Source organism: Dasypus novemcinctus, chromosome 2 (genome assembly GCF_030445035.2).
Source record: "Dasypus novemcinctus isolate mDasNov1 chromosome 2, mDasNov1.1.hap2, whole genome shotgun sequence".
In the NCBI taxonomy this organism is placed as follows: Eukaryota; Metazoa; Chordata; class Mammalia; order Cingulata; family Dasypodidae; genus Dasypus; species Dasypus novemcinctus.
This window is the reverse complement of record NC_080674.1, coordinates 145,757,714-145,778,262: the sequence shown is the minus strand read 5'-3', so window position 1 is coordinate 145,778,262 and position 20,549 is coordinate 145,757,714. Positions and strand designations below refer to the sequence as shown.

At 39.1% G+C, this 20,549-nt stretch overlaps 2 protein-coding genes across 9 annotated transcripts in view; both read right to left on the bottom strand.

Annotated features, from left to right (window-relative positions):
* Positions 1-16,905, bottom strand: part of PKD2L2 (polycystin 2 like 2, transient receptor potential cation channel) — a 59,193-nt gene extending 42,288 nt beyond the window's left edge. For 3 of the 6 annotated variants that reach the window (XR_011646632.1, XM_058279182.2, XM_058279191.1), the window contains exons 1-4: positions 16,230-16,905; positions 13,669-13,802; positions 11,585-11,841; positions 7,873-8,091 (exon numbers count right to left, since the gene is read on the bottom strand). Coding sequence is in view for 4 of the 6 variants with exons in the window: in XM_058279182.2 (XP_058135165.1) it covers positions 7,873-8,091; positions 11,585-11,841; positions 13,669-13,802; positions 16,230-16,260 (641 nt within the window). In the remaining 2 variants the exon portion in view is untranslated. The remainder of the gene's footprint in view (positions 1-7,872; positions 8,092-11,584; positions 11,842-13,668; positions 13,803-16,229) is intronic. The other 3 variants (XR_011646634.1, XM_058279177.2, XM_058279186.2) reach the window with 3 other exon arrangements.
* A 1,560-nt stretch (positions 16,906-18,465) lies between these two features.
* MYOT (myotilin) overlaps positions 18,466-20,549 on the bottom strand; it is a 45,412-nt gene continuing 43,328 nt past the window's right edge. For all 3 annotated transcript variants that reach the window (XM_058279169.1, XM_058279163.1, XM_058279165.1), the window contains one exon: positions 18,466-19,099. In XM_058279169.1, coding sequence (XP_058135152.1) covers positions 18,927-19,099 — 173 coding nt within the window. In that variant the 3' untranslated portion in view covers positions 18,466-18,926. The remainder of the gene's footprint in view (positions 19,100-20,549) is intronic.

The following is a 20,549-nucleotide window of genomic DNA, read 5'->3' as shown; positions in this document are numbered from 1 at the left end:
AACAGTGGGGCTCAACATTCTGTAATGATCAAGCCAGTCGGGCCTCTATCAAAAAGACAAGTAGGGGCAACTGGCAAAAATACCCAGCAGCCCTTCCTCCGGGCCAGGACCGGTAACACTGGGGGTAAAGAGGTCACTCAAGAATTCCTTTATCTTCCAGAGTGCCCAGTCCCCATCCTGGGTCAAGACCTGCTGTCTAAACTACTGGCTCAAATTACCTTTAATGCCACGGGGCAATCCACATTAATACTGGGACCACAAAACCCTCTGAAATTAGCGTTAACCCTTCCTCTGCAGGTTTTGCCTCAGCAAAACTGGCCAATCTATAGCCACACAGCTCCCCTTTGAAGATGTGCCTGAAGTATGGGCAGAGGGCAACCCAACAGGGATAGCACATGACATTCCTCCAACTATTATTGAAATAAAGCCCACAGCCAGCCCAGTAAGCATAAAGCAATATCCAGTCCCACGTGAAGTGCAAGAAAAAGTCTGCCTATATATTCAGAGATTGCTAAATGAAGGCATATTAAGGCCATGCCAGTCTCCATGAAATACTCTGCTCTTCCCAGTTAAAAAGGTTGATGGGGATTACTGCCCAGTCCAGGATTTACGAGCAGTTAATTCGACAGTAATGACTCTCCATTCTGCAGTTTCTAATTCCCCCACTCTCCCCAGCTTGATACCCTCATTGGCCATCTACTTTTCATGCCTAGATCTTAAAAATGCTTTTTTCTGCATTTGGGCAGAAGAGCCAACTGATTTTTGCCTTTACGTGGGACAATCCAAACTCAGGCGAAAAGCAGCAGCTAACATGGACATGACTGCCTCAGGGATTTAAAAATGTACCCACTATTTTTGGACAAGCCCTGGCCAGTGATCTCAAATCCTTTAAACCAGAAAGCCGTAATTGTTTTCTCTTCCAATAGATAGATGACCTCAACCTTGGAAGTCCCACCTACTAAGACTGTGCTGACGGAACCCATGCCCTTTTAAAGCATCTACAGCAAAAAGGTTATCAGGTGTCTAAGAAAAAACCCAAATCTGCCTACCTCATGTCAAATATCTAGGTTATAAAATAGTGCAGGGGTGCCATGAATTGGGACTGTTGTCTCCCTGAGCTTAACACCTGCCAGAAGCTGCGAGAGTTCCTCAGAGTGGCTGAATTCTGCTGCAATTAGATCCCCAATTTTGGGGTCCTCATGTGCTCTTTATATGAAGCCACAAAGGGGGTAGATTGTGATCCCCTGCTCTGGGAAAGCCCATGGGAAAAATGCTTTCACTGCTCTCAAACAAGCTCTAATAGAAGCACCAAGCCTCAGGTTTCCAGATCTCAGTAAACTGTTCTACCTCTAAGTTCATAACCGACAAAGCATCGCAGTAGGAGTACTCACTCAATACCTCAGTACCTGGCAAAGACCTGTAGCTTATCTCTCCAAACAACTGGATAATGTAGCCCCGTGATGGCCCTCATGCCTGCAAGCTGCAGCAGCTGCAGCAATGCTAACACTAGAAGCCATAACATTAACTCTTGGGCAGCCTATAATTGTCTGGGTTCTGCATGCAGTAATTACAATCTTAGAAGCCAAAGGAACATACTGGCTAACTAATAGTCGCCTGGTTAAATATCAAACCCTATTATGTGAAAATCCATCTGTCCAACTGGAACTTATAAAAACCCTAAATCCTGCCACCCTACTACCTGTGGAGCCAGGGGATCCAGCCCACAACTGCCTGGAAACATTACAGTAAGTATATTCCAGCTGGACAGACCTCCAAGACCAAGCACTGGCAAATCCTGACATGGAGCTCTTCATGGACAGGAGTAGCTTTATGCAGGACAGCAATTGGCGAGCGGGATATGCTGCATGGACTGGGAAGGATCCCTATCTGAAAACCTGCCACTGCTCTCATTCCTCAAGCTCTTAATTATGAGAAACCCCAGTATGCACTGCCTGCTGTCATCCTGCAGCCTCTGAATCACCGGGAACCACGGTATACTCAAGCCCAAAGAGAGTGAATACTTTCTGAGAGAGGGACACAAGGAGCAAATGGATGGTGGACATTGCCTGTTCATAAAATAGTTGTGCCACAAATATTAGCCACAACTAGTTCAAGACTACCACAAGAACACACACTTGGGAAACACCCATCTTAAAGAAGTGTTAGATTCTTCTGCATCCCAAGTCTAGCCACTATCACCCATGCCGTATACCAGTGGTACATAACGTGTGCAAAAAATAACCCTTGCCAGGGGCCCATGGGAGCCCCCCGAGTCCAAAGAATTGGCAGTATGCCCCTTGAAGATCTAGTAGTTGATTTCACTAAAATGCCATGATCCGGAAACTATAAATATCTCCTAGTCCTTTGTCTGCACCTTTTCTGGCTAGGTGGAAGCCCTTCTCACTTGAACAGAAAAAGCTGAAGAAGTAGCCAAAGTTCTCCTCATGAAAATCATTCCTTGAGATAGGCTACCCCTCTCAATTGTCTCTGACAACAGACCCACCCTCATCTCTGAAATCACTCAAAAGATTACCAAAGCACCGCACATCTGATAGAAACTGCACACCACTTCCTGTCCTCAAAGCTCAGGGTAAGTAGAGCGATTGAACCATACAATAAAAACTTATTTTGCCAAAATTTGCTGAGAAACTTGACTAACGTGGGTGCCAAGTACTTCTGACTGCTCTCCTCCAAGTTCGGGCCAGCCCAAACCGAAAGCTAAGCCTAACCTTTTATGAAATCCTGTTTGGGAGACCTCCCCCACCCCCCCGCCCCCATCTGAAATATAGACGGGGATCTCAGAGAAAGAGGAAACTTATCAATAGCTCAGCAAATGATCACCTTAGGGAAAACCCTACAACACATGCATCACTGGGTCCAAGAAAGGGCCCCCCATTAGCTTAAGTATCTACATATACCTCTACAAGCCGGGAGATGCAGCCTGGGTCAAAGACTGGAAATCAGCTCCACTAACCCCTCGATGGTAAGGACCCTATCTTGTCATTTTATCCACCCCCACTGCAGTTAAAGTAGCTGAAATCACCCCATGGATACACCATAGCTGGGTCAAGTGAGCTGCCTCAGAGTCCTCGACCTGTATTCCAGATACCCACAACTCAACCAAACTCATCTTGCAAAAGAACACCAAGCCCAGCTCCAATCACACCCCAGAAGCTGATTTGTCTATGCACAGCTGAAGAACAGGAATCCAGTTTAATCCCAGTTACAAGGCCCCTTTGATTATTTTCCCTACTCCCAACCCTGACCCTCCCCTGGTTCCAGGTTGACACCACAGAGTGTAAGCCATGTATCCAAAAGGTATGAACGGGGGCCTATGTCAATACCACATTAATATATCATAGCCATTACACCTGCAAGGGCCATATAAGCACCCGCCAGTTTCAGGGAATCTATAATGTTTATAACGTATTTGGCCAAATAACCTATGACCCCCGACTCCCAAAAGTCTCCCGTAAGTGGGAAATATGAGTGCTCAATCAAAATGGGGAGCTACTTAACTCTATCCCAGTCACTAGCCAGAACCAGTGAGTGTCCCTCCAATTTAATGCATGTCAAGTTATAGACTCCAGGATACCATGGAACACCAATTGTGGAGGGCTCAGCTGGGAGCAGAAATATACTCCTAACAAGTATATGTGTGCCCCAGAAATGAAAAGTGCAACCCAAGGGAGGGGGGCTTCTAGTGCAAATACACAGGTGCATACTACTGCCCCTACTGGGCTACCTGGAACACAGAACACAGACACAACTAAACAAACAGTCATCCTCACCAAGGATATAGCCCTGGTTAACTGTCCATGCAGTGCAACCCCTTAAACCTCACCATCCTTAAACCTGAATCCTGGCAGACTCAGGGAGTCCAAATGGGCCTCCACATTGATGGTAGAGGAATAGATGCAGGAACCTACATCTGGGTTGGGTATCAGGAACACCTACACACAAGTATAGCCCAGTCTGTGTTCCACTCCTTCTATGAAGAAATGGAAAAACCCTTATCCATTCCACAAGCAGCAAAAAACCTCTTTATAAATGTAGCTGAAGTAGTGGGGGCAGCCTTAAATGTCTCCTTGTGCTATGTATGTAGAGGTACTAATATGGGAGACCAATGGCCCCGGAAAACTAAAGAATACAATTACAGCCAACCATATAATGAAACTGGCCTCCCTGCTGTTCCCCAAGATAGTACGTGGCCCTTGCAAACTTCTGTCAGAGGAAAATATTGTGCTTCAAGGGCCTGCCTAAACTCCTCTATATCTGTTGGAGACCTAACATGTACAGGGGGAAAATTCCAAAATTATTCCACCAATACAACAGAGCCTTGGGGAACCTGGAATGAATTTGACCTCGTTCTCATAAATAATACTTTCCCCAAATTAATCACAGTGTGGAACTCCACTGCAAAAGTCCCCTTTACTGCCCCGAATGGTCTGCACTGGATTTGTGGAAAGGTTGCATTCTGGGAACTTCCCAAAACTGGTGTGGTGCTTGTATGCTTGGTACAACAAAACCCTCCTTCTTCCCCATTCCCTTAACAGAAGGGAAAGAGCTAAGCCAGCCAGTGTATCAAAACATAAGAGAAAAAAGGGCTGTCATTACATGGGGAGGTGAAGAATGACCCCCTGACATTTTCAGGACTTGGAGTTGTCCTGGGTGGTACTGCAGGGACAGATGCTGGACTTTTATGTCCTACCACAGCCCACTGGGTGGACTGGGGGAGAGTGTAAACTACAACATTAACTGCTATCCATGTGGTACAGCAGTGCTCCAAAATGTATTCACCAAATGCAATAAATGTGCCACAATGATGAAAGAGGTTGTTGATGCAGGAGGAGTGGGGTGAGGGGGGGTGAGGGGTATATGGGGACCTTGTATTTTTTTAATGTAACATTAAAAAAAGATGGAAAAAAAATGGCCACCGGAGCGTATAATCCAGTACTATGGGCCAGCAATATGGGCAGAGGATGGCATGTGGGGTTATCAAACCCCTATCTATATGCTAAACTGAATCATTCTAAGACATGGTAGAAATAATAACTAATGAAACTGCCCATGCTCTAAGTTTACTAGCCCAACAGCAAACTAATTTCAGAAACGCTACCTATCAAAACCATCTCACCTTGGACTATCTCCTGGCTGCTGAAGGGGGAGCTTGTGGAAAATTCAATCTCTCTAACTGCTGCCTTGAACTAGACAGCACTGGAAAGTTATTGATGAAATTACAAGCAAAATGGTAAAAATTGCTCATGTTCCAGTGCAGACCTAGAATGGTTAGAATTTAAGTAATCCCTTTGGAAGATGGTAGTAATAGTAAACAATTTCAAGCTTCTACTGGGAATAATTGCCTTCCTCATAGGAGGATGCACCATACTTACTTGCCTCCTCCCTTTCATCATAAACAGAATGCGCACCCGAATAAATGGTATAGTAAAAACCCAGACAGCTGCTCTATATACATGGCTCTATATACATACCAGTCATTCCAGAGAGACTCTGACAATAGTGATGCCAAAGCTTAATAAACTTAAGCAGGCATCAAAGGGGGGAAGTAATATAGCCTGTGCATAAATTCAAACATATTTTATATCCAAATATGCCTAGAAAGTCAATTGAGAAGTATAAACTCTAATGACTTTGGATATTAAGGGAGGATGCAAGCCAAATGTGTCAAGCTTACCTGGAATGTGGGGGATATGTGTTAAATCAAGCTTACCTGGAGGAAATAACCTATCTAATACTCAGATAAAACACTTGAAGAAACTAACAAAAAGTCCTTTTGCATACAAGCACCAATTGACTCCCCACTCTTATGTCCTCTGTATAAAAGGGACCCAAAAATTCTATTTGGGGCTGTTTTTATCAGGACAACAGTCTGTCAAGTCCGGCCAGTTGAAATAAATCATCTTCCTTCTCAGAATTCTCGCATCCTGCCGCATACACCTGACTTCTCTCTGCTACTACAATTCTACTAAATCAAATGTATTCTATTTACTTTAGCCATTGGATGTTGGACACAAAGATCTATATGCAAATAAAGATATAAAAATTAATTCCAACCCTAAATAAAAAAAATTTAGTGTTGTTCACTGGTTCTCCACAATTTCAAATAAAGAACGATAGTAATTTAAAGAACCAGCATTTCTATCTCAATGCAATTATTCCTACCTGAAGATTTTGGCAAAATTTTTTTGGTACTGGAATAAATTGATGAAGGAAAAAAAAGCCCAGTTAACAAACAGACCTTAGAACCTTTGTGCTTTGCACATAGTAGGTGCTCAATGTCAGATGAATGAGTGGAGTGAAAAGTTCAACATTATGACTGAAGCGTAGACTAATAAACAAAAAGCTGAAAAAAACAAGAGTATTCTATTTCAATTGTGAGATATGTGCACAAAAAGAAAAATGGGTAAGGTCTTAGTATAAGCAATATACTTCTATATAACTATTTATTAGATATTCTTACCAGTTAACAGTTTCAAAATATGCTGACATTTCTAATCAGATAACATAGGATAATCATAACAACTAGAGACAGGATTTCTGGACCTAATCTGTTATTACAAGGAGTTCTTTATATGACTTTAAGCTAGTTACCCCAGAGCTTCCACTCTTACTTAGGATATAAAATTGATTTGTGCTCTTCACTTTATCCAATCAGGACTATTGTAAAGGCCAAATGATGCTAGTTAAAAATTCACTTCCCAAGAAGAAAGTAAGAAATGTAAAATAAAAGATATAATGCTCATTATTTGCTTGTTAGTTGTCTTATTCATTTTAACAAATTTTAAAGGCCAGGGTTGTGTTTCACTGTCTCTGTTGCACAACGGCAAAATTCCCAAGTCAGAGTAAACCCCAATTCCATATTTCATTCAGAATAAAAGTGTAAGACTCAAGAGAAAAAAAGTGGATCACTGAGATTTTAGTAGGCAATATTGTTTGCCTTTCTAGCAGCCATTATCCCATTCCTTCTTCCTGAGAAACCCAATTGTATGCAGGCATCCACCGCTCCCAGATCACTCTGAGGGAGCTGATTCTATCCCCAGGCAGATCCAGTAATGGTGACTCCATTTCCCTTTTTTTTTTTTTTTTTAAATTTTAATTTATTTCCTTTATCAGTTTAGTTTAATCCAGGCTTAAGCCAATTAGTCCAGGGTAATCAGGTGACTTAAGGTAACTCAATCAGACTGATGGAAAGAACTTTTTCTCTTCGAGTGGAGCTCTCTCTTTATGGATATCAAATTCAAAACCATCTTCAGATCATAAGATAAGCTTAAGAGAAGGCAGACACAAAGGAGGTAGAGCTGAAGCCATCTCTAAGAAATGGAGCTAGAGTGCTAAAATTACTGAAAGTTTATTACTCAAAGTGAATATTTCCTGTTTTTTTTCTCTGGAATTGCTACTCTGAGACAATAATACATTTCTTTATTATTTAAGCCAGTTTAAGTTTGGGTTTTCTGTTAAAGCCCAAAGCCTCCTGATTCAGAGGTAAAGAGCTGAAATCAAAGTTAGGTCTTGTATCAATTAGCTTTTTTTTTTTTTTAGTTAGCTTTTATATATAACAAACCTCATCCAAATACAGTGGCTTACAATAAATATTTGTTATATATATATAACTTAAGTACAAAATTAACATATAATATGTAATTCATGTTCTGGAATACATGCTGAAATAATGAAACAATGAATATGAAGTTTCTTTGCCTTCTTGTTCATTATTGGCAGAACTCCATTTTATTTATTTCAAAGCTTATGATTTTAATCTCAGCACAAGCAAGCACAAACTAGAAACACCAATGAGGGCTCGGTATGCTTCTTAAATTCAATATATTAATAAAAAGGTTTTGAGTCACCCACCTGATGATGCAAAATAGATTTACATTAGCATTGTACAATGAAAAATCAATAAAAATAACTCTGGTCCCTCTTGTGATCCAGCTGTTCAGTCGAAGGTTAATGAACTTATCTTTGGTTTCAGATTTTAATTTTGATAAAGTAAAAATATATCCCCCATTTCGGTAAACACCAACAAATCCCCAGTGCCAAGGGGAATTGGAAGAAGTAGAATACTTCCACCTGTTAGACATAAAAAGAATAGTGGAGAGATGAGAAAGCCTGACCGAGTATTCTAAGAATTTAAAATTTACCTTTGAATTAAAAGTAGTAAGTTCATAGGTACTAAAGTAATTTGGAAGCAAGAAAAAGAGTTATAAATTATTAAAAGGATTAAGATGTAACATGTTTTCATTTTTCGGGGCTTATCGGTGGCAAGATATTACACTAGGTGCTATGAGAAAATTTGTAAAAAATCCATCATCATCTGTTCCTCAGGGAATTTTTAAAAAAACCAAACTGTAAGGTGTATATAGGCCATTTAATCACCAGATATCTTTACGTATAGGTCTCCCATTGAATACATTAGTCATTAATAATCTACCTATTTAAAGTGTCCCTGTTTGAACTCCCATGCTTTGAAGACCCATCTATTCTTCCAGAAGGTAGCAGATAGCATTGAAAGTACCACATTTCATTTCCGTGTGATCTCTGTTGGTGGCATGTTGGAATTAGTTAAGTCATTTTAGACATAACATTTATCATCACTGTAGATCCAACTGTTAGGTTATCAGTCCAGTTATCAGTACTTTGCGGAAATAAATTTTGAGGAGATATGGAAGGAAAGGAATACATTTTGTAAAATGTTACAATGAGGCTCACGACTGATTTTTAACATAGTAGGAGTTTTATTGTTAAAATGTATTGTTAAAAATTTATATTGGACAGGTATGGGAATTACCGGAGAGCGAGAGGAACTGAGCTTGCCAAGCAAGGATTTCAGTGTAGATTTTATCTTTATCAAATGACCCTAAAGGAGCAAGTTACAGTTCGAATGCCTTTTTCTACATCTGGTTATTGCTGTTTACAGTCCTTTATTGAGCCTACACCTTCATAAGCTTTTTAGCAGGTATATGTTGAATACTTCTGTTTCATGGTCAAGACAGAATCAAGAGGTCATGGATACTGACAACTGATTTGTCTCTTCTATTTCCAGGACTGTATCTACATCTTTATCTTGATTTATAAGCAAAACTTGGAAAGCCTACAAAAATAAGTGTTTTGTGGTTTATCTAGGTATAACACAAAAAATATTGCTGTTAATGGTGAAGAAAATGAATTTTGTACAGTTTATTTCAATCTAAATAAGATGTAAATTGTTTAAAAAATATAGGAAATAGTGATTTTTTTCTTTTACATGTTGTGTTTGATGTCTTATGAACTATTTAGTCATTGAGAAGGACAAGAATATCAAGGGTTTTGATTCAGGAATATCTATCTCAGTGTAGGAAAAAATTGCTTCATACTGTTTTGTAAAGGTCATATTCCATTTATAAATATCCAGTGAAGTACTTTGGCACAATGTCTATATTGTTATATAGCTGTAGTTCTATTTTAATGAAGTATATAAAGCAAAATGATTATAAATGAAATTTGTTTCCATTCCTTCTACTTTTAAACATTATGGGATCTCAAAAAAAAGAGAACCTTGATTTCTCATTTTAGTCTCTGTTTTAAAAGACATTCCCCTCAGTCCAAAACAGATTTGAAAGATGATTCAAAGATGGTATACTGAAATTCATTTTTCTGTTACTAAAACTATGTTTGTTTTCAGCAGGATAAAACAACAATGACACCACTAAGAAAAAGTACTCATTTTAATGAAAGTACCATAGCTGTATTTTAGAGTGTTTTCCACTCATGATTTAAATCAAAACAGAAAAATTTGTTATACCAACCCTTTCCTAGCTTCCAATTTTTTATGTTTTCAAATGAATTTTACATTTTCTATAGACAACACGCATAAATTGGTTCTTATTTTGGTTGTCAGGGAGTGACAGGTATGACTCACAATTCCAGTTAAGCAGAGAAGGTAAAATAACCAAACCTATAGTATTAATTTTGGTAATTAAAGTACCTGTAGGGGAAACGGACTTTGGCCCAGTGGTTAGGGCGTCCGTCTACCATATGGGAGGTCCGCGGTTCAAACCCCGGGCCTCCTTGACCCGTGTGGAGCTGGCCATGCGCAGTGCTGATGCGCGCAAGGAGTGCCGTGCCACGCAAGGGTGTCCCCCGCGTGGGGGAGCCCCACGCGCAAGGAGTGCGCCCGTGAGGAAAAGCCGCCCAGCGTGAAATGAAAGAGCAGCCTGCCGAGGAATGGCGCCGCCCACACTTCCCGTGCCGCTGACGACAACAGAAGCGGACAAAGAAACAAGACGCAGCAAATAGACACCAAGAACAGACAACCAGGGGAGGGGGGGAAATTAAATAAATAAATAAATCTTTAAAAAAAAAAAAAAAAAAAAAATAAAGTACCTGTAGTAATGAGAATTTGGAATATTAAAATATCTAACATGGGAGCAGGTGTAGCTCAAGTGGTTGAGCACCTGCTTCCCATATGGAAGGTCCCAGGTTTAGTTTCAGGTGCCTCCTGAAAAAACAAAAACAAACAGGGAGCAAACCTAGGACCTCATCCATGGGAAGAAGGTGCTCAGCCACTTGAGCTATATCCACTACTCAACACATCTCTTAGCCCAAGCAGCATTATCTGATCATAACTCTTCAGATTCGATTCCTGGTACCTCCTAAAAACAAACAAAAAAGCCAGCTTTCATTGGGGAGTGGATATAGCTTTGTGATTGAGCACCTGCTTTGCACATACGAGGTCCTGGGTTCAATTGCTGGTACCTCCTAAAAATATATATTAGCTTACCCTTGAGATTCCAATTTAAAACGTGTAATTGAATAACATATATCTTGTGAGTTCAGATTGAATAGTATTATAATTTTAGGTTGAATAATAATACAATATTTAAGAGAATATCATCATAGTTATAATACATTAGACTTATAAGAATTATGAAGCACTTTGGAAGGCTTTGGTTAATGAGATAACTGTTCTAAAATAAAAATTGGATATTTTTCACTATATTAAAAATTAAAATTGGATCTCAAGAAGCATTTAGAATGTCTGGCCAGAGCTAGAAAAGCTGACTATTGTAGGAGCAAAAATGGAGGATTTGCCCTGCACCAAGTACTACAGTCAGAAAAAAGAATCTTTCCATCCTGAGGTAAAAAAAAAAATAACAAGATCACTCTTACTAATTCTCGCTCCCCCAATATAAAACCTTGAATATTCCCCATAAATATGGACTCTCTAGCAAATGCAATTTTATCCCTGAATGTCTGAAAATATGGCATGATCTAAGTGAACATAATCATGTAAGAAAGCTGTTTTTCCATCATGAATAGACTAAGTTGGTAATGGCAGTTTTTTTTCCCTTTAAAAGTGCTTGTTTTTGGTGAGCTAGTCCTTCTGAAGTTCTGACTTCCTTTGCAAGTAAAGTTTTTTTTTCCTTTTCTAAAGTCTTCTGTCTCCAATTCTTCCTTTGATACTATCACTGAAAGCCTTACATTCCAGACCCGTTAATATTGGAAAGCATACACATTTTCCCAATTTTAATAAGATATGAGGTTAAGCAGCTAGAAAAAGTTCCTATATAATTTTGTTACTTACTCAGTTTCATTTTTAAGGCCAAAAACTGACAGGTCTTCATTTTCAGGAGTATATTTGTCATAGCATTCACTCATTAAAGATCGAAAAGATGAATAGACCTTGCATGTGTTGTTGCGGACTTTTAGTTGACGGACTCTGGGGACTCCTAGAAGTATGTTCTCATAGTAGATGCGACTGGTGTTCTTTAAATTATACAGCTGCTTGTTATTGTACCATGAATTCCAGTACAGACCTTCCAAAAGGGGTCCTTCCATAAACTTCATAAAGAAAGATGTTATGGGAAAAATATTTCCATGATAACTATATAACAGAATCCACACTCATAACACAAGAGTATAAAAATCAGAGATTTTGAGGATGAGTATGAAAATTAACTTGCTGATCAAACTGTCACACTAATGGTAATGATGATGGCTAACATGCTGGAGTACTTACTGTGTAATACTAGGCACTGCTATAAGCACTTTAAAGTATTAACTAATTTAATTCCACAGCCTTTCTCCCCCTCTTATGTGAAGTATTTAAAGTTGTCCCCCATGTGGCTCAACTGGTAGAGCGTCCGCCTACCATATAGGAGGTCCAGGATTCGAACCCAGGGCCTCCTGGCCCGTGTGTGAGCTGGCCCATGCACAGTGCCACCACATGCACGGAGTGCTGTGACACGCAGGAGTGTCCCCTGCATACGGGAGCTCCACATGCAAGGAGTGTGCCCTGCAAGGAGAGCTGCCCCATGCAAAAAAAGTGTAGCCCACCCAGGAGTGGCGCCACACACATGGAGAGCTGACACAGCAAGGTGACGCAACAAGAGAGACACATTGCCATTACTGCTGAGCATGCAAGCAGATACAGAACACGCAGCGAATGGACACAAGAGAGCAGACAACCCAGGGGAGGAGAAAAAGGGGGAGAGAAATAAAAATAAAGTTGTCCCCAATACAAGAATATTGAAAATGGTCATAGCCACACATCATGAACTTTACCCCTAAAGTTGTCTGTGCCACTGACGCTAACTGTGATGATTGCTGTTCTCAGCTCTGTTACTAAATGGTCATTCCAGGAATTCCCAAGCCTGGGTTCATTTTCTCTTTATCTTCTTTGCCCTTGGCTATCCATGTACATGCTTCAAGACAGCATAATTTAAGAGACAAGGTGAGCTCTACTTCTTGGTCTTAAGGAGGATCTATCATTCTTTCTTATTTCAGCTGACTTAAAGTAATGAATGACTTATCATTTAGCCCTCATCTCACATTTCCCCTTTCACTCACAGGAAGTGACCTTGCCTCTTTGATAAATTTCAAATTCCTAGCTTGGCATTAATGATTTGACATCTGTTCAATTCATGATTTGGCCTTTTCCACCTTATCTTCCATGTGCCCACAATGTCAGACATATCTCCACATAATTTCTTATAGCACATAATGCTCCTTCTCCTAGAATGCCCTTCCCTTAGTCATCCTTTAACTCAACTGAATTATCACCTCGGAAGGCCTTCCCTAACTGCCTTTTCCCTGTGTGACCCAAGGTTCATGTGACATGGGATACACAAACCTGCTGTTATTTCCTCATAATGTTACCATCTTGCTGTGTTAAGTGTAATGGGGAAAAACTTCCAAAACTGAAGGAATGATTCTTACATGATTAAAAACATACAATTATATTGTTTATGTACTCTTTACTATGTATAACACACTACTGTAGCACAAACACATATATACACACAGTATATAATCCACTTTATGGGCATTTTAAGAAATGCCTAAGAGTAATTTTCACTATACACAATTACAGACTGACCTTGGTTCCTAACTGCCATTAAATCCTAACCCCCATGTAAGAAGTGAGCATCATATTTTGCAAGTGAAATGAGAATGTTAAAAAAAGTAAGTATCAATTTTTTGAAGTTATAAGCATTCTCACACTTAGCATACAGGTTCTCAATAAACACTTTCTAGTTGGTTGATTCTAATGGTTTAAAGAAGATATTCATATTTGCTCATTCCTTCAACAAATATTTACTGAGTGACTATGCGTCAAGGGTTTACAGACTATCTAAAGCTACTTCATCCAGTCATATGATACCTTACCTTCCAAAAATCAGCTATGCTGCGAATAGACTTAAAGTTGGTTCTTTCATCACCCGGCACAGACGTGTCCAAAAATAGAGATGACATAACCTTGTTTAAGTAATACATATGTGGGTTTACCATCCCAAAAGTCACTAAGGAGAAGAATTTTGTTTAAAAAATTCAGTTTATTAGGATTAAAATGTACTTATAATTTGTTCCCAATTTTATGTTGTAAAAATCCAACTTTGTTTTGTCTAATTATAAAATATTTTTTCAAAGTCTAAAATAGAGATATACAAAGTGAAATTTTCCTATAATCCCACATATTCTTCCAGATTTTTCTTTATGCATACATTCATAAAGAACAATTTTATTTTCACAAAAATTAGGTCACATCATACATAATATTCTTCAACTTGGCTTCTTTTCCACACTGAGAGCAAGCAATAAAGTATTGTGAGTTTAAGGATATGGACTTAAAAATTCAGACAGATATGGGGTTGAGTCCCATCCTAGATCATAGGATAAAGCTCCTATTTCATAATTTTGTAGTGAGGAAGCACATGAGACAACGTATGAAGAACACTTAAAACCCTGTCTGGCACATGGCAAGAGTTTAGAAAAATATTAACTAGTATTCTTTCTTGCTCTCCCTCTTTTTGAGGGGCAGAGTGGGGAGTAGGTAGGTTTTAGAGAGGGGTATAGATTAAACATGTCTTCATATTATTTTTTTGCCATAAGTCCTTTAGGTTTGAAAACCATGTATCTTCAACATCATTCCATGGTGCATATGTGCTATTCTTTAATAGTTGCATAGTATTTCATCCTGTAAACCAAAATGCTAAACAAATTTCCTATTGATTGAGATTTAGGTTGATTTCAATTCTTTCTTATTACAAAAAAAAAAAAATCTGTTTTTTTCCCTCTGAATGATGAGGCATTAAGAATCATGAATCATTTATATTCCTCCATTTCCCAATGTTCTATGATAAGCGTGTATTAGTTTCATAATGAAGCTTTTAAAAACCAGTTTAAGATACCTTAACTTACGTTAGCTCTAGCTGTCTTTTCAATCAACATCTGACTCTCTCACCTCTACATTACCAATTAATTAGTTAATTGGTATATAATTGCCAACATGAAGCACATATCAACATGAGGTGGGTCCTGCCAATGAATGAGCTTACATCTAGTATGTTGGGTACTCTAAAACAAAATGCTCTGTAATACTGCCCTTCACATATTAAGTTAATGTTATTAACCCCAATAGGAGGAATGCAGGTTGAGACATTTTTCCAGTCCTTAAAGATTTGCATTGATCCATACATTGTGACTCACTGCAAACAAAATTTACTATTAACTGTGGAACAGGCCAGTGAAAAGAACAAAAGTAATATAAGGGGAGACTACTATTTTTGGCCCCATTTGCACTTTAATCTATGCATCTGAGCTAATCTGATTATACTTCTTTAAAAGAAATCAAGTTAGAATTGCCAACTGAAAGGAATAATTATATTTAAGAGGTAACTGCCAACCCAAAGGAATAATTATATTCAATCAATGTTGACTGTCGAAGCATCTCATTACATTTGTAACCTAAAGTTTTGCCCCTTAAGAATTGGAAACAGCATCAATCTAAACGAATTCAAATGTCTACAAGGTTATCACGATTTTCAGTAATTTGATAGCCTATGGTTTTATAACGTCTGTTTGTCTCCACATATTCATTTCTTAGTTCAAACAATCAGCATCTCCACCTACATCTGTGTACTTACATATACATAGGTTTATTAAAAAAATAAAGTAGACTAACAACTCCTGAAGGGTTGTTCTAATTTCTACTTCCCTTCTGTAATTCAGCTTATGTTTTGGAGTCCCTGTGAGATACAAAACAAAAACTTTCTTGACATTATGGAATTTATAAGGTAAATAAATAACAATGATGGAAAAGCACGATCAATTTTAGCTGTTACACTGTGCCACGGAAAGCTCCAGTGGCTTCTGGTTATTATTACTATTTTCACTTTTAGGAAGCAGAGACAATTACTAGCATTTTCCCACGGGGGTAAAATTGGTCAGTTGTTATATGCATGTATACCTGTAGATTTTATAATACGGATACTTTCTCATCAGTCCTGCTTTAAGATGAAAAAGCAAAACACAAGCCCCGCTCCACGCCCCCCCAAAAAAGAACAAAAACAAAAACCCTCATCTGTCCCTAATCTTCTTCACGTGTCAATACAGCTTCTTGGAACGTGGGGGAAAGCGCACGGATTGGGATTTTTGTCATGGCCATTAATTCCCTTCTCTCAAAAAGCTCCGGGGACCAGCCTAACGAGGTCACTGTACAGTAGGTGGCAGCGCCTTAGCGCAAGCCTCCCGTAAGGGGCGAGTGCCAAGTCCTCTCACGGATTCAGGTTCTCCGTCTGGGAAATGGGAACACTTGCCTCACCCACCCCGCTTCTCAGAGGAGGGTCCTAGAGCTAAACGTACTGGCGGCCTTATCTCCCACAAGAAAGTAAGTTTGAAGCCACAGAGTCCTTTCCCTGTCCCACCCGCTCCCGAAGAGCACCCCTCACCGCCTGGGTTCCACCTAGACGCCTCAGACATGGCCAAGCCGGACTACAACGTCGGTTCGCAGGCCTAGTTCGGCTGCGCCTGCGCACTACTTTTGTCCGCCCGCGCGCCGCCTAACCCGCGCGTCGCCTAACCCAACCCGCGCGTCGCCTAACCCAACCCGCGCGCCGCCTAACCCAACCCGCGCGCCGCCTAACCCGCGCGCCTGTGCAATCCCTCTAACTCCTCAGGGCGGAAGCTACTTCCAAGCTGCTGGTGCGCGTGCGCAGCGAGGGCCATTACTTAGGGTGCGGCTAGGGACGGTTGTCTCCAGCAGAGGGCCAGCTTTTGGGGCAACCCGGCGTTAGGCGTGGGGCTTAATAACAATCGCAGTAATTATAACGTTCCCTCTTTCGAATGCATTTAACATTTAACGCCTCGCTTAGTCTTCACATCCACCTGCCTGAAAGGTAGGTAGGCATGTCACCATTTTAGCCCTGAAGAAACCAAGGCTCTGAGTCTGAGAAGTTAAATAACTTACCCAGAGTTTACGGCTAGTTGGGTCAGAAACAAAGTTCCTAACCAAGACTCTAGGCTGCTGCTGCTACTTGCAGAAAGCGGCTATTATTAACTGAGAGCTGTTGCTAGAAATAGCTTTCACGTTCCTTCACCCCCAATAAGGCCAAACAAAACGTTCATAAAAATCTTTATATATAATAAACATTTTTTTATAAACGTTGTTTCGTAACGTATTTTATAAACGTTAAAAAATACATACAGTAAATATGTTTAATGTGTTCAAATACTACCACTGCAGTGATTTTGTAAAAAGGTGAAGCCAAAACAGTAGTTTTTGGGAGTCCAGACTCACATCTGGCTCTAAAGCTTTGCAAAGATAAGAAAATTTGCAAATCAGTCACAAAAGGCCAAAACAACTTTGGCTATAAAATACAGGAGCTAAAAGCTGGGCAGCCAAAAGCCGGGCGAGGGGAGAGGAGAGACCCTTGTTGGTAAAATGGAAAATAAAACGGAATTCAATCCAAAGGCCCCACGGTCAGCCAGCAAAGAAAACTGCCAAGCTGTTTTGAAGGTAGAAAATAAAGCCACTTTTGTTATTCCCCTGAAAGAGGTGTAGAGTGATGTTGATAAATGCTACTTCATGTGCAGATAAAAAGCAAAACTAGGCCACATAATAGTGAGGGTCAAAAACTACCGGTGATAAAAGGAACAGGAGAGGCCACAGCCCCTGAGAGAGTGCCTAAGGAAAAGAAAGGTCTACTGTGCTAGTTTAAGAAAGTTTTATAAAAAACTTTGCTCTTTTCTGTACTTGAGATGCTCACAAAATTATCCTTTCTAATACAACAGATTGTTTATGCTCAACTTGAGAAACTGTAAGAAGAAAATACTCAAAACATAGGTATTCAAATTCCCATTAAATATAGGAATTAGGCAGATGACCTGTAGAGACTATTTTTATGTACTCATTCTTTTGAGTTCCTTATACTCAAAGATCTTGAGGAATTAATAGGTTTATTTGGCTAAAACAAAATCACAATTTCGGGAGAAGTTCAGTTGTGCTCTAAGTTACAGTGGTTCCTGGAAAGGGTAGCTCAGTTTCAAAGGGAATTGACTGAGGTGTAGATGAGCACCAAATACAGTTAGTAGTCTTTGAGGTTTGAAGATGAATACGTAAGTCAGAATTATTTTAAATTTTCTAGTTACTCTGGAAATTACATTCCCTTTTATGAAACTCCTGTATTAAAACTGAGAGCCACCATTGTTAATGTTCGTCTATTGTAGAGAGTTGAGATGTGCTTTGACTCTATGCTACAATTATCCAGAATAGTCCTCTCTGCTTTCTTAATATTAACTTATTAAAAATTGACAAATAGGTTTATCACTACTGTTATGTATGAATAGAGTTAATGAAACTAAGTTTGCAGAGAGTTTTGTTTTGCTGATAAAATATTTCATAGTTTTTATTCATTGAGCAAATACTGAGTGCGCATTGTGTATCAGCTGCTGTGCTAGGCAGAGTGCTGTTCTGTGCTTACAATTATTAATAACAGACTGTATTTTACAATTATTAATAAAAATCATATAGTCATATGGATTTCTCATTATGTGATTCTCTTGAAAAAGGACACCCCTATTACTGCTCTTTGAACTTGTTATAGATTTTGCTGAGTGTTGTTTTATCTATAAAAAAAATAGAAGTTTTATCTTAAGGATCTGGACTTTTGTGAAGAGGAGACAGTCTGTTTTAAATATTTGAAATTTTATTCTCTTTTGACATAAAACTATGGAACTCTCAGGTAATCTATACCATAATTAGTATTCCTGTAACAGAAAACAGGTAAGAGTATTTAGAAAGCAGTATCAGTTAACCTTAATTCATTACAAGCATTAGATGTGTTAAAACAGTTCACAGTAGTTCATAAAATGTAATTTTTAGATGTGTATGATTTAAATGTTAAAATCCCACATTTTAAAGTAGTCTTCTACAACTACAAACCCATACACCCAGATTTTCTGTAGGCTTCACAAACCAGAGAAAAAGAATGTGCAAGAGTCAAAGGATAAATGATGTTATAAATATGTATTAGTTATATTACCTAATTAAACCAATAATCTGTTAATACAGCTATGGATTTATTTCCAAAATTTAGCTGAATGCATTACTAATAGTGTAGTTATGTTTTCCAATGTTGGTAATGTTTTTAAAGTTCTTCACTTTCATAGAGTCCAGATTGAACTGCTAGACGCTGAAACTCTCCTTCTGGGTTAAAAGCTTGTTTCACATCCAGACCTTTCCCATTGAGGGCTAAATATTTGCTGAAAGTTGGTCGAACACGTAACTGCTTAGGAGCTGGAACAGTTTGGTTTGGACGGGCTGAAATAGAGCAAAGAAAAGTTAATCCAAGAAAACCTGTTCTACACAAATTTGTGCACTAGGTATTACAGGGAAAGAAAAAAATAAAAACTGATTATATATGGGGAAAATCCCTCAGATTTTTTTGAACCTAAAAATGTTATTTTTTAAATGGTAAATATATATTTAACAACATTTGTCATCCCAACCTTTTTAAAGTTAATTTTATTGTGGAAATATATAAAATATGCCATTCTTACCCTTTTTAAGTGTAATTCAGTGACATTAATTACTTTTACAATGTTGTGCTACTATCACTACCATTGATTATTCAGTCTTTTCCATCACCCCAAACAGATCTCTGTACTCATTAAGCAATAACTCTCTATTCCCTCTTCCCCACAGTCCCCGGTAACTCTAATCCATTTTTTGTCTCTTTGAATCTTATCATTCTAGATATGATAAGATATAATATTTGTCCTTCTGTGTCTGGTTTATTTCACATAGCATAATGTCTTCAAAGTTCATTCATGTTGTAGCATGTATCAGAACCTCATTCCTTTTTATGGCCATTGTTTGTATATACTGCATTGTTTATTATTGATCTGTTACTGGACATGGGTTAGTTCCACCTTTTGGCTATTGTGAATCATGTTGCTATGAACACTAATGTACAAGTACCTGTTTGAATCTCTGTAATTCTTTTGGGAATAGACTTAGGAGTGGAATTGCTGGGTCATACAGTAGTTCTATACTTAACTTTTTAAAAATTTTTATTTCTCTCCCCTTTTCCCCTGCCTCTGTTGTCTATTCTCTGTGTCCATTTGCTGTGTGTTCTTCTGTGTCTGCCTGCATTCTTGTCAGTGGCACCAGGAATCTGTGTCTCTTTTTTTGTTGCGTCATCTTCCTGTGTCAGCTCTCTGTGTGTGCAGTACCACTTCTGGGCAGGCTGCCCTTTTTCGTGCGGGGTGGCTCTCGTTGAGGGGTGCACTCCTTTCACGCAGGGCTCCCCTACCTGGGGGACACCCCTGCATGGCACAGCACTCTTTTGCATGCATCAGCACTGCGCTTGGGCAAGGAGGCCCTGGGTTTGAACCCTGGACCTCCTATGTAGTAGGCGGATGCTCTATCAGTTGAGCCAAGTCCGTTTCCCTACTTAACTTTTTTTTAACTGCCTGCCAAACTGTTTTCCACAGCAGTTGTACCATTTTATATTCTCACCAGTAATTTATGAGGTTTATAATTTTTTCCAATCCTTGCCAACACTTGTTAATTTATTATTATTATTGTCACTAGTGGGTGTGAAGGGGTATCCCATTGTGGATTTTTATTTGCATTTCCTCAATGGCTAATATGTTGAGCATCCTTTCATATGCTTGTTGATCATTTGTTTATCTATGGAGAAATGTCTATTCAAGTCCTTCGCCCATTTTTAAATCAGGTTATTTGTCTTTGTTGTTGTTGAGTTGTA